The sequence below is a fragment of the Maylandia zebra genome, linkage group LG12 (assembly GCF_041146795.1).
Source record: "Maylandia zebra isolate NMK-2024a linkage group LG12, Mzebra_GT3a, whole genome shotgun sequence".
Lineage (NCBI taxonomy): Eukaryota > Metazoa > Chordata > Actinopteri > Cichliformes > Cichlidae > Maylandia > Maylandia zebra.
Window position 1 is genome coordinate 39095088 of NC_135178.1, and position 14497 is coordinate 39109584.

At 50.9% G+C, this 14497-nt stretch overlaps 1 protein-coding gene across 3 annotated transcripts in view; it reads right to left on the bottom strand.

Moving 5' to 3' along the window:
* Positions 1 to 372: 372 nt before the first annotated feature.
* ogdha (oxoglutarate dehydrogenase a) overlaps positions 373 to 14497 on the bottom strand; it is a 28651-nt gene continuing 14526 nt past the window's right edge. For all 3 annotated transcript variants that reach the window (XM_004571606.5, XM_004571605.5, XM_004571607.5), the window contains 19 exons: positions 9800 to 9915; positions 8521 to 8675; positions 7974 to 8120; positions 7534 to 7624; positions 7273 to 7452; positions 6915 to 7043; positions 6657 to 6836; positions 6348 to 6500; positions 6169 to 6271; positions 5911 to 6039; positions 5683 to 5833; positions 5331 to 5458; positions 5073 to 5251; positions 4846 to 4917; positions 4598 to 4723; positions 3677 to 3749; positions 3341 to 3504; positions 3004 to 3158; positions 373 to 2922 (listed from right to left, as the gene is read on the bottom strand). In XM_004571606.5, the coding sequence (XP_004571663.1) occupies positions 2802 to 2922; positions 3004 to 3158; positions 3341 to 3504; positions 3677 to 3749; positions 4598 to 4723; positions 4846 to 4917; positions 5073 to 5251; positions 5331 to 5458; positions 5683 to 5833; positions 5911 to 6039; positions 6169 to 6271; positions 6348 to 6500; positions 6657 to 6836; positions 6915 to 7043; positions 7273 to 7452; positions 7534 to 7624; positions 7974 to 8120; positions 8521 to 8675; positions 9800 to 9915 (2552 nt within the window). In that variant the 3' untranslated portion in view covers positions 373 to 2801. The remainder of the gene's footprint in view (positions 2923 to 3003; positions 3159 to 3340; positions 3505 to 3676; positions 3750 to 4597; positions 4724 to 4845; positions 4918 to 5072; positions 5252 to 5330; positions 5459 to 5682; positions 5834 to 5910; positions 6040 to 6168; positions 6272 to 6347; positions 6501 to 6656; positions 6837 to 6914; positions 7044 to 7272; positions 7453 to 7533; positions 7625 to 7973; positions 8121 to 8520; positions 8676 to 9799; positions 9916 to 14497) is intronic.

The window sequence follows — 14497 nt, forward strand, 5'->3', positions numbered from 1 at the left end:
TATCATGTCTTAGTTTTAGCCCGCCACGGCTCATTTTAAATGTGGTTCAGTCTCACTGACCGAGCAGTGCCAGACGTCATTTATAATCCTGCCTTTGTTAGACAACAACAAACATTTTACATCAAGAGCTTCCAATACAGAATATTTCGCTCAGTTGTCCAGAATTTCAAACCGTGCCAGACTTCATTCAAAACTGACCCAATTTAAATTCCTTCTTCTGTCTGAAGTCCATTCACTTGATTTCACTGAATATATGAATAAATATGATTTACAATGATGTCACAGGTTGGTTTGACCCCGCAGGTTACCTGGTGTGAAATGAGCGTGCGCAGACAGCTGATGTCAGCAGTGAGGAAGCACAGGAGGCGGGGCTCCTCAGTACATACAGATTTCTTTATTGAATGAAGCAAAATAATGAGAGAACTTCCCCTTTATGAAAATAAATAAATCATTTTCTTTGTCTCGCAGAACGCCACCAGCGGCCGACTGTTTTGCCACTCGCCGGATGCCAAACACACTAAAAACACGAGACGCTTGCGATCCATTTTGGCACGGGATGAACGCTCGCCGGAAAGGAGGGGGCGGGGCCAGAAGCGAGGGGTTAAATTAATCATCAGCAGTGCTTTTGGTTGAGTTCGTGTCGCAGACTCATTCCCCAAAGATCCCTTCAAAGTAAAAGACAATAAAATCTCAGTGTTAAGCGCTGCCTCTAAATACACACGGACACACCTGCCGACGACAGGTAAAAACCACCACCTGCTGTCTGTAGTGATTCTCCCAGCTAGCCCGCCCCCCAGCAGGGGCGCAAATGATGCTAACGAGCATTTTAAAAAGCAAAAAAAAAGATGAACAAAAAACATTTCTGTAACTCATCAGGATTTCTGTGCGAAGAAGAAGTAGAAGACTGGATCCTGATGATGATGAGGACGAGGATGGAGAGTTCTGTCATCACAGCTGGAGAGTGACCGTGTGGACAGTGGGGTCAAAGGTCATTCAGGCTCAACTCCACATGAACCTTTTCTAAAGCAAATCTGCATCATTCCTTCATGTTGCCATACGCAGGTTGCTGTTGCCTGTAAAGTTGCAGAAATAGAAACTTCTGCAGCAACTGTTTGACGAAGGACAGCTATCGAGCCGTGACATTGCCTGGTCACACCAAACATCTCTGCAACAAAATACCCTGAACAACCCCACCAGACTTCATTCAGAATTTACCCAATTTAAGACAAATGGTACTGAGAAGCAATCTGAGCCGCTCGTCAGACTGCACCAGACTTCATTCAAAATTCTGCCAATTTTAGATGTGCTTTCTTGTGTTGTTTGAATTCCCAGTATTCCCTGCTGTTGGACTTTATTAGAATAAATAAATCACACAGCTGTAAACTACCAGTGTTCATCGGCCAAACTGTTCACACACTAAAACAGAACAACAGCACCAGACTCTAATGAGAATTCATCTAATTTAAGACTGCATATTATTATTATTCATGCTGTAGTTCAGTTTATTTTTCTCTCAGGTCCAACTCTGTAACTCAAACTCTGCGTATGAATCTGACGCCTTCCACACTTCAAACTTTAGTTTAAGAGCAGATTTTACTCTTTTAGACGTTCACAAACAAATACGTCAGAGTTAAACCTCTGAAACGCTCTGAACTCTCAGTGTTATGATGCTTCCTTCGTCTTCCTGTTTCAGACCCTCCTGCTTTAAATACGTTTAAAAAGGTTTAAAAAAGTCTGAAACTTTATCCCAGGTGAGAAGAGTACGCTGAAGCTGAGCGGCCTCGGTGGCTGGGTGAAGCTGAGCCTGAAGGCGACCTCAGCCCTGACACTGCCAGCAAAGCGAGGTGGGCTAATTTAATACCAACATGTTAATAACAAGCTCCAGTTTTCCTCTGCGGGTTTTTTTTTAAGCTTGATTTGGTGCTGCCGAAGCAGCCGAGCAGGATGCATCACTGACTCTGAGGAAAAGCTGAAAACACATTCTTAATGGACTTCTGAACCGGCTGTTTGAGAGCAGATCTGTTTGCTGTGACTTTCACTTTCATTGAACGCATCAGCCTTTCCGTAATGAGCGAACTCACCTGTTGAAAGGTGAAAAAAACCTGCTCTCTGCAGCTAGCTGGACTCCCATTGCTTTTAAATAGGAAGTGCTAACAATGCTAACAGCTACTATCTGAAGACGTGAACAGCACCAGACTTCATTCAAAATATATCTAATTTAAGACCAACGTTGCTGCTTTTTGTTGCCCGTGTTTGTCCAAGAAACTGATAAAGTTTTTAAATCATAACAATATTTATGATTCAGAACAAACACTCAGATTATTTGGCGTAAACCTGCTGTTATGCCAAATGTTGCTATTTTTAGACTTTGATTGGTTTAGTCTCAAATGTTTCAGACCTGATCAGATGATGACTGTGTATATGTGTGAATGCGTTAAAGTGCTAATAGTTGGACGTCAGTTCAGAAGTCCATTGAGAATCTGTCTGATTTTAGCTTCCCTCGGCGTCATGGTGACGTTAATGTGAGGTCTGATGGACAAAGACAGCTCAGAGAGAAAAACGGCAGCTCGTTTCGTCTTTGATGATTACGGGAATGTTTCTGTCCGTCACAAACCAGGAGAATAAAGTTTAAATTTGAATCTGAGGCTCCGCCTCCCGCTGTGATGTTCTGGTCGGTGATTTTCTGAATGGACCTCCTGCTGTGCGGTGTGCTCAGCCGTACAGAGGGCTGACTGTGTGTTGTGAGTGTGAATGGAGGCGAGACGGGTGAGGGCTGATTCCAGGTGCTGCAGGTCACGTGATCACTGCTGGTCTCTGAACGCGTCCAGGTGGAAGGCCGTGTCCAGGAAGCGCCGCAGCTCGATCAGGTGAGTGTTTTTGTTTCCTGTGGCGGGAGCGGCTGCCGGGTCTCTGCCAGCATACCTGAAACACAGAGAGGGTGTGGTCAGAGGTTGCACGGTGGTGGACAGATGGTCTGATCATGATGACGGTGATGGTGGTTACCAAACGGGCTTGGCTTTCTGCGTGGTGGTCCTGATGCGAGGCTTCACGTAGTCATAGTAACCCTGGTTCTTGTGCTCCTCCTGACACCAGACCAGGTCGGCGTTGGGGAAGCGCTCCGTCTCCGCCTTCACCTGGTCGAAGGGGAACGGGGAGAGCTGCGGGGAGAGACGGCGTGCCGTTACTGCCTGTTCACCAGCCACTGCCGCCGAGTTCTCTTTCCTGTAATCCCCTAAAGACTGTAACTAAAGCTACTTTAGAGTATGAGTCAGCTGACTCCTTTGACACCGTAAGCCCCTGGCTGCAGCCAATCAGAAGTCTCCGTGTGGCATGCGTGTACCTGCTCAATGCGGCTGATGGCCACCGTGTCCTCCAGGCCTCTGCTCTTCCGCTCTTTGGTCAGCTCGTAGTAAACCTTTCCTGTGCAGAAGATCAGCCGCTTCACGGCCTCTGGACGCTCGGCCGCCACGCCCACCTCCGGGATCAGCCGCTGGAAGTGAGTTCCTGCAGCGAGGAAGAGGAGGTGGAAGAAAAAGGGAAAGCATGGAAGAAGGATAAAGACGAACAAAAGGAAAAGACAAAGAAGAGGAGGATGAATGAGAAGAAAGGAGAGAGGGAGGGTTCAGGCTCGGTTCGTCAGAGCCGTTAGAGCTGCAGGTGTGGGTGGAGGCGTTACCGGGCAGCATCTCGTCGAAGCTCGATCGGGCCTCGGGGTGACGCAGCAGAGACTTGGGAGTGAAGATGATCAGCTGGGGACACAAACAGGAAGTTGATCACATGACATTAGGCTGAACAGCATGTTTTCACAGGGAGTCGTCCACACGTCTACGCCCCCAGACTCCTCTTTAAGGCTAACACTGGTTTTAGTGTGTGTGTGTGTGTGATGGCTGCACTTACAGCCACACAGTGGTAACACCCACCATGTTAGCGTAGAGGCTTATAACATTGCATTCACATTTCTTTCTTTAAATATAGGAATTAATTTACAGGACAATAAATAACTGGTTTTGGTTTGGAGTTAATTCACGTATCCACATAACGCTGCCTTCTAAAATAAGTGCGCACATTGTAGTTTACACTGTTATGTATGATTAATCTTTTGTTTTCTGAGTTACCGTAGTTGCAGCTGTTCCAGTCCCTTGATTAAGGAGCCAAGAGGTGGAAAAGGGGCGGAGCAAGCTTTAAAGGAAGACTGCAAATTGGTTCATGCCATAACGCGGGACCATGGGGGGGAATTGGAGTTCATTATGTTTAGTTAGGTTTTGTGTGTTTTAGCCCTTCTCCTGTTTTCTGTGGGCTGATCAGCCTCTATTTAAGTTTCCCCTTTGTCTCGTTAAGTGAGGTCAGTTTGTGTTAGTTATCAGTTGTGTTGTCAACTTTGAGTAGAGTTCTGTTACTTTGACCTCTTTTATGGGCCCAAGATTTTGATTCTTTTTGCATGAGTTAACCAATTATGTTTTTTGGGTTAAATAAAAAATCATTTTTTTGGACTTTAACCTGTGCCTAAGTTTCCTTCACTGCTCGGTCCATCACAGTGTGTGTGTGTGTGTGTGTGTGTGTGTGTGTGTGTGTGTGTGTGTGTGTGTGTGAGGCTCACGGGCTTCCTGAAGGGCAGCAGGATCTGCCGTCGGAGAACGTGGAAGTAGTTTGCAGGCGTTGAGCAGTTCACCACGATCCAGTTACAGTCGTAGAGCTGACGCACGGCGAGGTCCTCGGTGATGTTCTGAGGGACAGAAACCAGCATCAAAACACACACACACACACACACACACACACACACACACACACACACACACACACACACACACACCGCTCTGACATCACTGCTCTGTGTGTGCGTCTCACCGGCAGGACGTCGGGGTCATCGTTGCACATCTGGAGGAATCTCTCGGGACGAGCTGACGAGTGTTCGGGACCCTGAGGAGAACATTCAGACAGAGCAGCGAGCACGTGTTGATTATCAGAAATAAACGATCACAGATCAGGAACACTGATCAGCTCAGACTTATCGACACTGTGTTGTCTTTGGTTTTCAGTCAGTGAGGAGGAGGAAGGTGCGGCGGCGTCCTCACCATGCCCTCCATGCCGTGCGGCAGCAGCAGCACGATGCCGTTCTGCCTCACCCACTTGGCCTGCCCGGCGCAGATGAACTGGTCGATGATGCACTGCGCCGTGTTCTGGAAGTCTCCAAACTGAGCCTCCCACAGGATCAGAGCGTTCGGGCTCGCCATGGCGAATCCCAGCTCGAAGCCTGCAGACGCAGAAACAACCATCAGGCAAAAACACAGACGCCATCGATGACGCATCATCTGTGGAGAGCGAGGACTGACCGAGCACGCCGTACTCGGACAGCGAGCTGTTGCAGACGGTGTACGGCGCCTGGTCCGGGGACAGGTGGTTCATGGGGATGCAGGTCCTCTTGTCCACGTTCTGGTCGTGGAGGACGTGGTGACGGTGGCTGTGAGGGGACACACAGAGGACACCCGTCAACCACCCGTGCTCTGCGCTAACTTGCTAACGGCGTCAAGACGAGCAGACCGAGACGATTGGGGGCGTTTTCCGATCCGCTCGTCTCCTCCTGACGTCACGCCATCAGTTTATTTTGTGTCGTGGTTTTTCGCTTCTTTAGCTCTCTCTGCTTTGTGTGTCACATGCCGCTGCCAGACACGCCTACAGGTTTACCTGAAGGTCCCGCGCTCCACGTCCTGCCCCGACAGCCTGATGTGGATCCCCTCTTTCAGCAGCGATCCGAAGGCCATGTACTCGCCCAGGGCCCAGTCCACCATCCGGTTCTTCACCATCTCGGCGCGGCCCTTCAGGATTCGGCTCAGACCTGCGGCGAGAAACGACAGCGTCAGCTGAACGTCTTCGTTCCCGTTTGCCGGGTCAGAAAGCGGTGCCGTTCTCGACCTCCGTGGATGGTGAAGTCCTCCACGGGGACGGACGAGGCCGCCTGTCCGATGTGGTTCAGGTTGTCTTCGGTCAGGCCGGTGGAGGGGCAGCTCATCGACTTTGGTTGACCGTCCAGGGTGAAAAAACCTGAAAACAGCGAGTTTAAAGGGTTAACAGTCTGGAGCTGAACGCCAGAGTGAAAACAACGTCCTGAGAGTTGAATCTGTGCGATCAGGAAGCTGACAGTGACTCGACCCCGCCTCCTCGCCCTCTCACCGGGCCACGGGGAGTCCAGCCAGTGCTTGATGTGCAGGATCTTCTCGTCCTTGGAGCGAGCGTACGCCTCCTCACAGATCTTATCGTACTTGGCGATCTCCTCCTGCAAACAGACAAACGTTCAGGAAGTGACATCACGGTGACCTGTAAGCAGGATTCGCCTGGTGGGCGAGTCCTACCTCATACTCCTGCCGGCTCACGGCTCCCTCTGCGATCAGCTTCTCGGCGTATTTCTGCAGGACCGGCTTCTGCTTCTTGATCTGTTTGTACATCAGTGGCTGAGTGAACATCGGCTCGTCCATCTCGTTATGACCCATCCGACGGTAACACACCTGCACACACACACACACACACACACACACACACACACACACACACACTGTAAAGACTGTTTCCAGCTGTGTGAACAGGTGGGAGCAGACTCCAGATGTCGGCGATCAGCTTTGAAAGCTTCGTGTCAGAGAGTGTTTGTCTGCGTCTTTACTGACCAGGTCGACCACGACATCTTTGTGGAAGGTGGCTCTCCACTCAGCTGCCACCTTGCAGACGTAGATGACGGCTTCGGGGTCGTCGGCGTTCACGTGGAAGATGGGAGCGTTGACGACACGAGCCACGTCTGTGGGGTACGGCGAGGAGCGGGCCATGCGAGGGTCGGTGGTGAAGCCGATCTGCAGACACGACGACAGAGAGGTGTTTGCACGGCGGGCTGCGTTAGCGGCTCACGGTCTGTTTCTTTGTGGCGTTACCTGGTTGTTGACCACGACGTGCACGGTGCCGTGTGTGGTGTAGGACGGCAGGTCGGACAGGTGGAAGGTCTCATAGACGATGCCCTGACCGGCGAACGCGGCGTCTCCGTGCAGCAGGATGGACATCACCTGCGCAGAGAACACATGAACTTGATGACACTTTCTCAGTCTGTGATTGGTCGAAAGCTCGTCCTGCACAGAAACACCTCCAACAGTTTCCAGGAAAAAAAACGAGCCTGCGCTGTTTACCTGAAGGTCGAGTCTGCTCTGAGCTAGAAAAACTACCTGGACCTGTAACAGTATCTTCACAGTGCAGTATCACTACTATAAAGTATCCGAGTACTTCCGCCAGACTTACTCTTTTCCCGTCTGTGTCCCCGCAGTAGAACTGGTCAGCTTTGGTCTTTCCCTGAACCACGGGGTCCACGGCCTCCAGGTGAGACGGGTTCGCTACCAGAGACAGCGTGATGTTCCTGTCCGTCACGCGGTTGATGCGGCGATGGTACATCCCCAGGTGGTACTTCACGTCGCCGGAGCCCTGAGAACAACCACGACAGGTTGGATCAGACGGGGAAAGAAAATCGAGAGTAAACGAACAAACAGCAGTAAAAACAGCGACCTCATCAGCTGCTTCCAGTTTGGAGTCGAACTGACAGAAGATCTGCTCCAGCTCTTTCCGGATCACGTTGGCCAGGACGTTGAGACGACCCCTGAAAGACACAGAGGCCATCACGGCGCGCTCGCGGCGTTCGTCTTCACACAGGTGTGAGCTGAGCCTGTATTTATTTACTCTGTCGTCTTTGACTGAAGCAGAAATACATTAAAATTAAAAGCAAACATTTCAACATGTTTGTGCTCCGACTCCTGTCTTCAGTGCGTCACTGTCGGGCTGCTGCTTTTGTAACCTTGAGGAGCGCTGACGCCATCAAACTCGCTGATTGGATGCAGATTTCTCCTGGAAGCTGCTGCCTCCTTTCTGATGACATCACGCAGGTGTCATCGACTGTGGAGCGGCGTGCGTGCGGTCGGGTAACAGAGAACAGCAGCGTGTGGTTTTACCTGTGGGGCATTCCCATGATGACGTTCTCCACGCCGTTCTCAGACGACTTGTCGATGATGGTCTTCAGGGCGGGGATCAGAGACTCGCAGCCCTCCAGGCCGAAGCGCTTCTCTGCAGACCACTTCTTCTGCAGGAACTCCTCAAACCTGAACACAGGCAAACATGCCGGTTATTCCCAACGCAGACTGCAGATTCGCTTATTGCAGCCGCACCGTGTTTCCCAACGACTCCGTGTTGCAGTGGGAGATTTCACAGCAGACATCCCATCGATGGGACCAGCGTGAGGATCAAACTGGTTATGACTGAAACACCAGAGCACTGAGCTTCTGTTTCTCAGAAAGCTGAGGTGACTGAAGTGGCGGGCTTGAGTTTCGCTGCGGGTAAAACCACCACGAGCTGTCAGAAACGGCTCGTGGTGGTTTACGATGCTGACGTACCTCAGGGTTCATCTTTGGGTCTTCTGTGGTTCCGCCCTCCTGCTCCAGCTTATAAAATCAGTGTGTGGATGAATCTGCGTGAGGGACCTGAGTGTGTGGGGGTTCTGACCTGGTGGAGCGGACCATGCGGGCCAGCAGCGTCCGCTTCTCCTCCAGAGTGAACTGCATCACGCCCGGAGTCTCAAACTTCTGCCTGATCCACTGACACTGATCCAGGTCGTTGATGAACATGAACTCCACCCCGATGTGCTGACAGTACGCCATCTGCACCGACACACGCACACACACGCACACAGTCATTGTCCTGAATAATTTGCCTGTAAAACATTTCAACTGCTCATTTCCACTTCCTGTGTGCGTGTCTGTGCGTGTCTGTGTCTGTGTGTGTGTGTGTGTCTGTGCGTGTCTGTGTCTGTGTGCGTGTGTGTGCGTGTCTGTGTGTGTGTGTGTCTGTGTGTGTGTCTGTGCGCGTGTCTGTGCGTGTCTGTGTGTGTGCGCGCGTGTGTGTGTCTGTGTGTCTGTGTCTGTGTGTGTGTGTGTGTGTGCGCGCGCGCGTGTGTCTGTGTGTGTGTGCGCGCGTGTGTGCGCGCGTGTGTCTGTGTGTGTGTGCGCGCGTGTGTGCGTGTGTGTGTCTGTGTGTGTGTGCGCGCGTGTGTGCCTGTGTGTGTGCGCGCGTGTGTGTGTCTGTGTGTGTGCGCGCGTGTGTGTGTCTGTGTGTGTGCGCGCGTGTGTGTGTCTGTGTGTGTGTGTGTCTGTGTGTGTCTGTGTGTGTGTCTGTGTGTGTGTGCGCGCGTGTGTGCGTGTGTGTGTCTGTGTGTGTGCGCGCGTGTGTGTGTCTGTGTGTGTGTGCGTGTGTGTGTCTGTGTGTCTGTGTGTGTGTGTGTCTGTGTGTGTCTGTGTGTGTGTCTGTGTGCGCGTGTGTGTGTGTCTGTGTGTGTGCGTGTCTGTGTGTGTCTGTGTGTGTGTGTGTCTGTGTGTGCGCGTGTGTGTGTGTGTCTGTGTGTGTGTGTGCGCGTGTGTGTGCGTGTGTGTGTCTGTGTGCGTGTGCGCGCGTGTGTGTCTGTGTGTGTGTCTGTGCGTGTCTGTGTCTGTGCGTGTGTGTCTGTGTGTGTGTGTCTGTGTGTGCGTCTGTGTGTGCGTGTGTCTGTGCGTGTCTGTGTGTGTGTCTGTGTGTGTGTGCGTGTCTGTGTGTGTGTCTGTGCGTGTGTGTCTGTGTGTGTCTGTGTGTGTGTCTGTGTGTGTGTGTCTGTGTGTGTGTGTGTCTGTGTGTGTGTCTGTGTGTGTGCGTGTGTCTGTGTGTGTGTCTGTGTGTGTGCGTGTCTGTGTGTGTGCGTGTCTGTGTCTGTGCGTGTCTGTGTGTGTGCGTGTCTGTGTGTGTGCGTGTTCACCTCCAGCCGGCGGATGATCTCCTTCAGCGGCAGCACGCTCTCCGAGCCGCCGATGAAGGTGGTGGTGGGAAGCCGGAACACTTTTTCCAGGTCCGACTCCTCCAGACCGTAGAAGCCTACAAGTCCCATGAAGCACCACGGAGCAAGAGGGGAGGGGGAGGAGCAGGAGAACGAGGAGAAAGAAGGGAGGAGAAGAGGTGAGACAGAAAAACATGCACAAGGAGTTAGTGATGAAGACAAGTTTTAATCAACAGAAAGGGGGAGATTTACACATGCAGGAGGATGAGGAGGAGGAGCAGGGGGAGGCGGAGAGATGAGGAGGAGCAGGGGAGGAGGGGGAGATGAGGAGGAGCAGGGGATGAGGAGGAGCAGGGGGAGGAGGGGGGATGAAGAGGAGCAGGGGAGGAGGGGAGATGAAGAGGAGAAGGGGTAAGAGGGGGGATGAGGAGGAGCAGGGGGGTGAGGAGGAGCAGGGGATGAGGAGGAGCAGGGGGGTGAGGAGGAGCAGGGGATGAGGAGGAGCAGGGGGTGAGGAGGAGCAGGGGGAGGAGAAGGGGAGGAGGTGGCATTAGAGTAGTGGAGGTTTTAATGGTTTTAGGACAGCAGAGGAGGAGGTGTTGTGGGTCCAAAACAAATAAAATAAAAGTCGTTAGTGTCGACAGTTTAGACCAATCAGCAGCCTGAAAGCTCGACAGACCGCCTTCATCATCATCATCATCATCGCTGCTGCTCCAGCACCATCACAAGAACAGCAGCTTCAGTCCACTGAGGCGCCGCAGGTTTCTCCACCTGAACCTGCAGGACGTCTGTTTGAATCATAAGGACGTGAATACCGTTTCACACTGCTTCCTAACAAACGCTTGCCGTGTGACGGTCAGACCTGCTGCGGCGTGCAGACGTGAGCGTAGGAAACTATTGGAGCGCGAGCTGACTGAGGCGTGAGTAAAAACACGGCGCTGTACAGGAAAGGGTGCGTTTGATTCATTAGTGCAGCGAGACCCATTCAGAGCTGATCCTGTGGTCACAGCCGGCTGGTCGCGCCGCACGCCACTCGTCAGGTTGATGAACTGTTACTGACCCTCACGTCTGTGGGCGTCGCTTCAACATGCTGTAACACGGGTGACTTCCTGCAGGAGCCGAACGCTGCACAGCTGCTATTCTCAAATACACAAGCTCACAGACTCGGGGTCAAACGCCGTCACTGAAGCGGGGAAAACATGGAAGTTAAAAGGGAGTTCTTCCTTCCTACGGTCGCCAAAGTGCTTGCTCATACGGGGTCACATGATTGTATTATTGTAGAGTCTACCTTGCAATATGAAGCCTCGGGGCTGAAACCTTCAGGATGTCATCATTGATTAACGTGATCAGATATAATCTGGTGAACACAGTGAGACAGTTTCAAACTCGGACTCCGTGGGGTTTGTGAGGATCTCCGAGCTTCTGTGCTCCGAAACAGAAACACCAGGAGCGTTTCTGATGACCTGCGTGTCGGCGCTGGTCTCCGATACGAAACTCCACGTCAGCACAGCGATAAGCTGAAGAAGCAGTGATGACAGAATGGGATCATTTGACTTTAAACTGATTCTGGGACGTTAGGGGAGGAGGTGTGATGAAGTTGGAGGAGCGTCTCTTTGAGCACTCGTCCTGCCTGCAGTCTCACTTCAGGCTCAGCCAATCAGAGAACCCGCACACATGCAAAGGAGCCACTCAAAAGGCTCAATCTACCTCACATAGCAAAGCAGGATGTCCCCATGGACGCTCGGCTGACAGCTCCTGCAGACCACCACCAGCGCCCCCACAGATCACCACCAGCGCCCCTACAGACCACCACCGGCGCCCCCACAGACCACCACCGGCGCCCCCACAGACCACCACCGGTGCCCCCTACAGACCACCACCAGCGCCCCCACAGACCACCAGCCTCAGACGAGCGTCTGCCTTCTCCTGAGTCTGTAAGCATTTCTGTCCGTCTGTGCGACCGTTGGTCTGTAGTAACTGTGTGTGTCGTGCCCTCCTGGACTGAACTCCCTTTTCATCCACCCGTTTTCTCTTTCTAAACATTTCAGCCTCATGGGGGCGCTAATCACAGCCTGTCATTGCTTTTGTACTGAAAGCAGTTTATTACTTTAAAGCGGGGCCTGTGTGTAGATAGAGTAGATGTAATGCTGCCCCATGTGTGCAGGTCTGAGTGTGTGCTGCCATCCTGACGTCTGATTCAGGGTCTTTCATATTTTGAGGAACAAACCTCAGACAGCTGCTAAACTGACCTCAGTGAAACATCTGGAGCTGCAGCTCAGATGAAACATGCTGAGGATGTTTTTTACAAAGCACCTCTGACGTCTTTGTTCTCGAGTAAAAACAGAGGCTCTGTCCTGAGGTCAGTGCTCAGTCCCTGCCCTCTGTGACAGTAACAGCTGGACTCAGACCAGTGTGACCTGTGGAGCACCAGCGGGCAGTTTACGCACAGCTTCTTGCTGCTCTGTGCAGTTGTCCTGCTGAGACAGTCTGACTGATATATTCTGTTTCAGGTCGGCTTTGAACCTGGTGACAGGGCTGGAACACACAGGCGGAACATTTTCTCCTCCCAGCCTCGATTTGGGCCTCAGTAACATTTTTTTCATGCTTCTGTCCAAAAACATGAAGCTAAACTTGAGGAAACGGGATCGACGCACTGAGCTGAAACACGCGCGAGGTCACTGACATTACACGACGTGAAGCAGCGTCAGTGCTCAGATATCAGTAGGGCTGCCACGATTAGTTGAATGTCAAAATCGTCGACGACTGATTTAATAGTCGACGCGTCGTTTGAAGCTTTGTAAGATCCCAAAAGACGCAGGAATAAGTAGCAGGATTTAAGAGTGTAATAACGGACAAACAGAAGATGGCAGCACTGCATGTACAAGGATGCCAGCTGCCGTTAAACTCCGAAGAAGAAGAAGTAGCTCTGTCCCAGAATTCATAGCGCGGCCCAGCTCAGTTTCCAACAATGGCGGTAGCTAGTTAGTTTTAATATTACTTATTATTCTTTCTGGGTCACAAAATAAACGTTTAACATATTTTCAGGCGAGAATGTAGCTGTGTAAACCTCAAATATCTGCTCAGTTTATCAGGACACCACATATTTTCAAAAGCGCTCCGACGTTTTCGGAGGCGTCTGTTACCCACTAGCTCGATAGCGAGCCGGGGGCTAGGTCACTAGAGCCGTGAGAACACCGGACTCCCGGCAGATCGTTTTCAAACCCACCGCCGTCTTTCGCTACTCAGGTTAAACATGATATATGAGTCACTTAGATAACTTAAAAATGTTATTGTTTGGCTTTTTTCAGTATTTTATTTGTTCCTGAGTAAATCTGTTTGGCTGAGATTAAAGTTATAGTTTTCACACAGCTGAATAAACATCAAGCAGACAGCTGATTATCAGAAGTGTGAGATGCTCCAGAATATACTCCGGTGTCCTGTTATATTTTAGATAGCAAGGAGTTTATTAAACTTCACCGAAACAATCTGCAAATTTCATTAAAATGTAATAAACTATCATCTTGTCTTTATTTTTAGTTAGCACAGACCTTAAACACTTAAAGCTGTAAGCTAATGATAGTTATATAAGAGCAGATGCTGCTGGTGCAATAAGCTGTACTTTTTACGTTCAATGGATGATGATCTGATTAGTCGACTATCAAAATAATCGTTTGTGGCAGCCCTAGATGTCAGACGCCCCAAAGACAGATCCAGACGTCACTGCAGTACATTTACAGATTCATAACCAGCTGCGTCTACAAGGACAGTATGGCAGATCTGTTATTGGTAATCTGATGTCACTAAACAGGGCAGCTTTATCTAAGCCCCTCCCCCTGAGCACCATGTCTGTTGTAGAGCATTGCTCACTGCTGACTGGATGAACGCTTTCGACGTGCGACATGTATTTTTCATCTGGACGGGTAACTGATGCAAAGCGCTACAAAGCTAGCTTAAACAAACTACCTGTCAGGCGGGGTTAGGAAAGGTGTGCGCGCACATTTGTGCCGTACTCTGAGCGGCCAGGCGGGCGTATCCCAGTAGATCTGACATCACATGAAAGCTATGGATTAGCCTAGCAGACACCTAGCAGCTACAAAAAGAGGCCACGCCCCTAAAAAAAAAAAACCTTTAATGCTAATGTGAGCTGTAACATCATCCCGACCCAATTATCCACAGAGTTTGTGTCTCAGGCTGCTGGACACGTTTAACATTGGGACTGACTCGCTGCTGCCCCGGCTGGATGCTGGAGGAACTACCGCGTTGCTTCTTTCAGGGTTCGCCTTAATTTTCAGCATCGCTGAACATCACTGTAGTCTGTGCAGGAGGTGAGCTTCAGTTACCTGTTAAACTGAACAGTGACATCTGCCAGCAGGGAGGAGCAGCCCAGTAACAACAGCCTGATTTTTATTAATAACCAGTATATAAATATGTTTAATCCACGTGGACACATCTGCATCTGAGGACAACTTTTTGGGATTTCCTTACCTGGATGATGGAGCATGCATCAAGCCATAGTTCAGAGCACATTCAGAGTCAGGCCCAGACACTAATGAACATAACGGTGAACTGTGGGACAGAGCGGGGGTCAGCACGCTAGCAGCAGCTAACAAAGCTGAGCACAGGGGACCCTGAGAGGAGGCGGAGCCTGTCAAGTCAGACGGGATGAACTTCCTCTCAGTG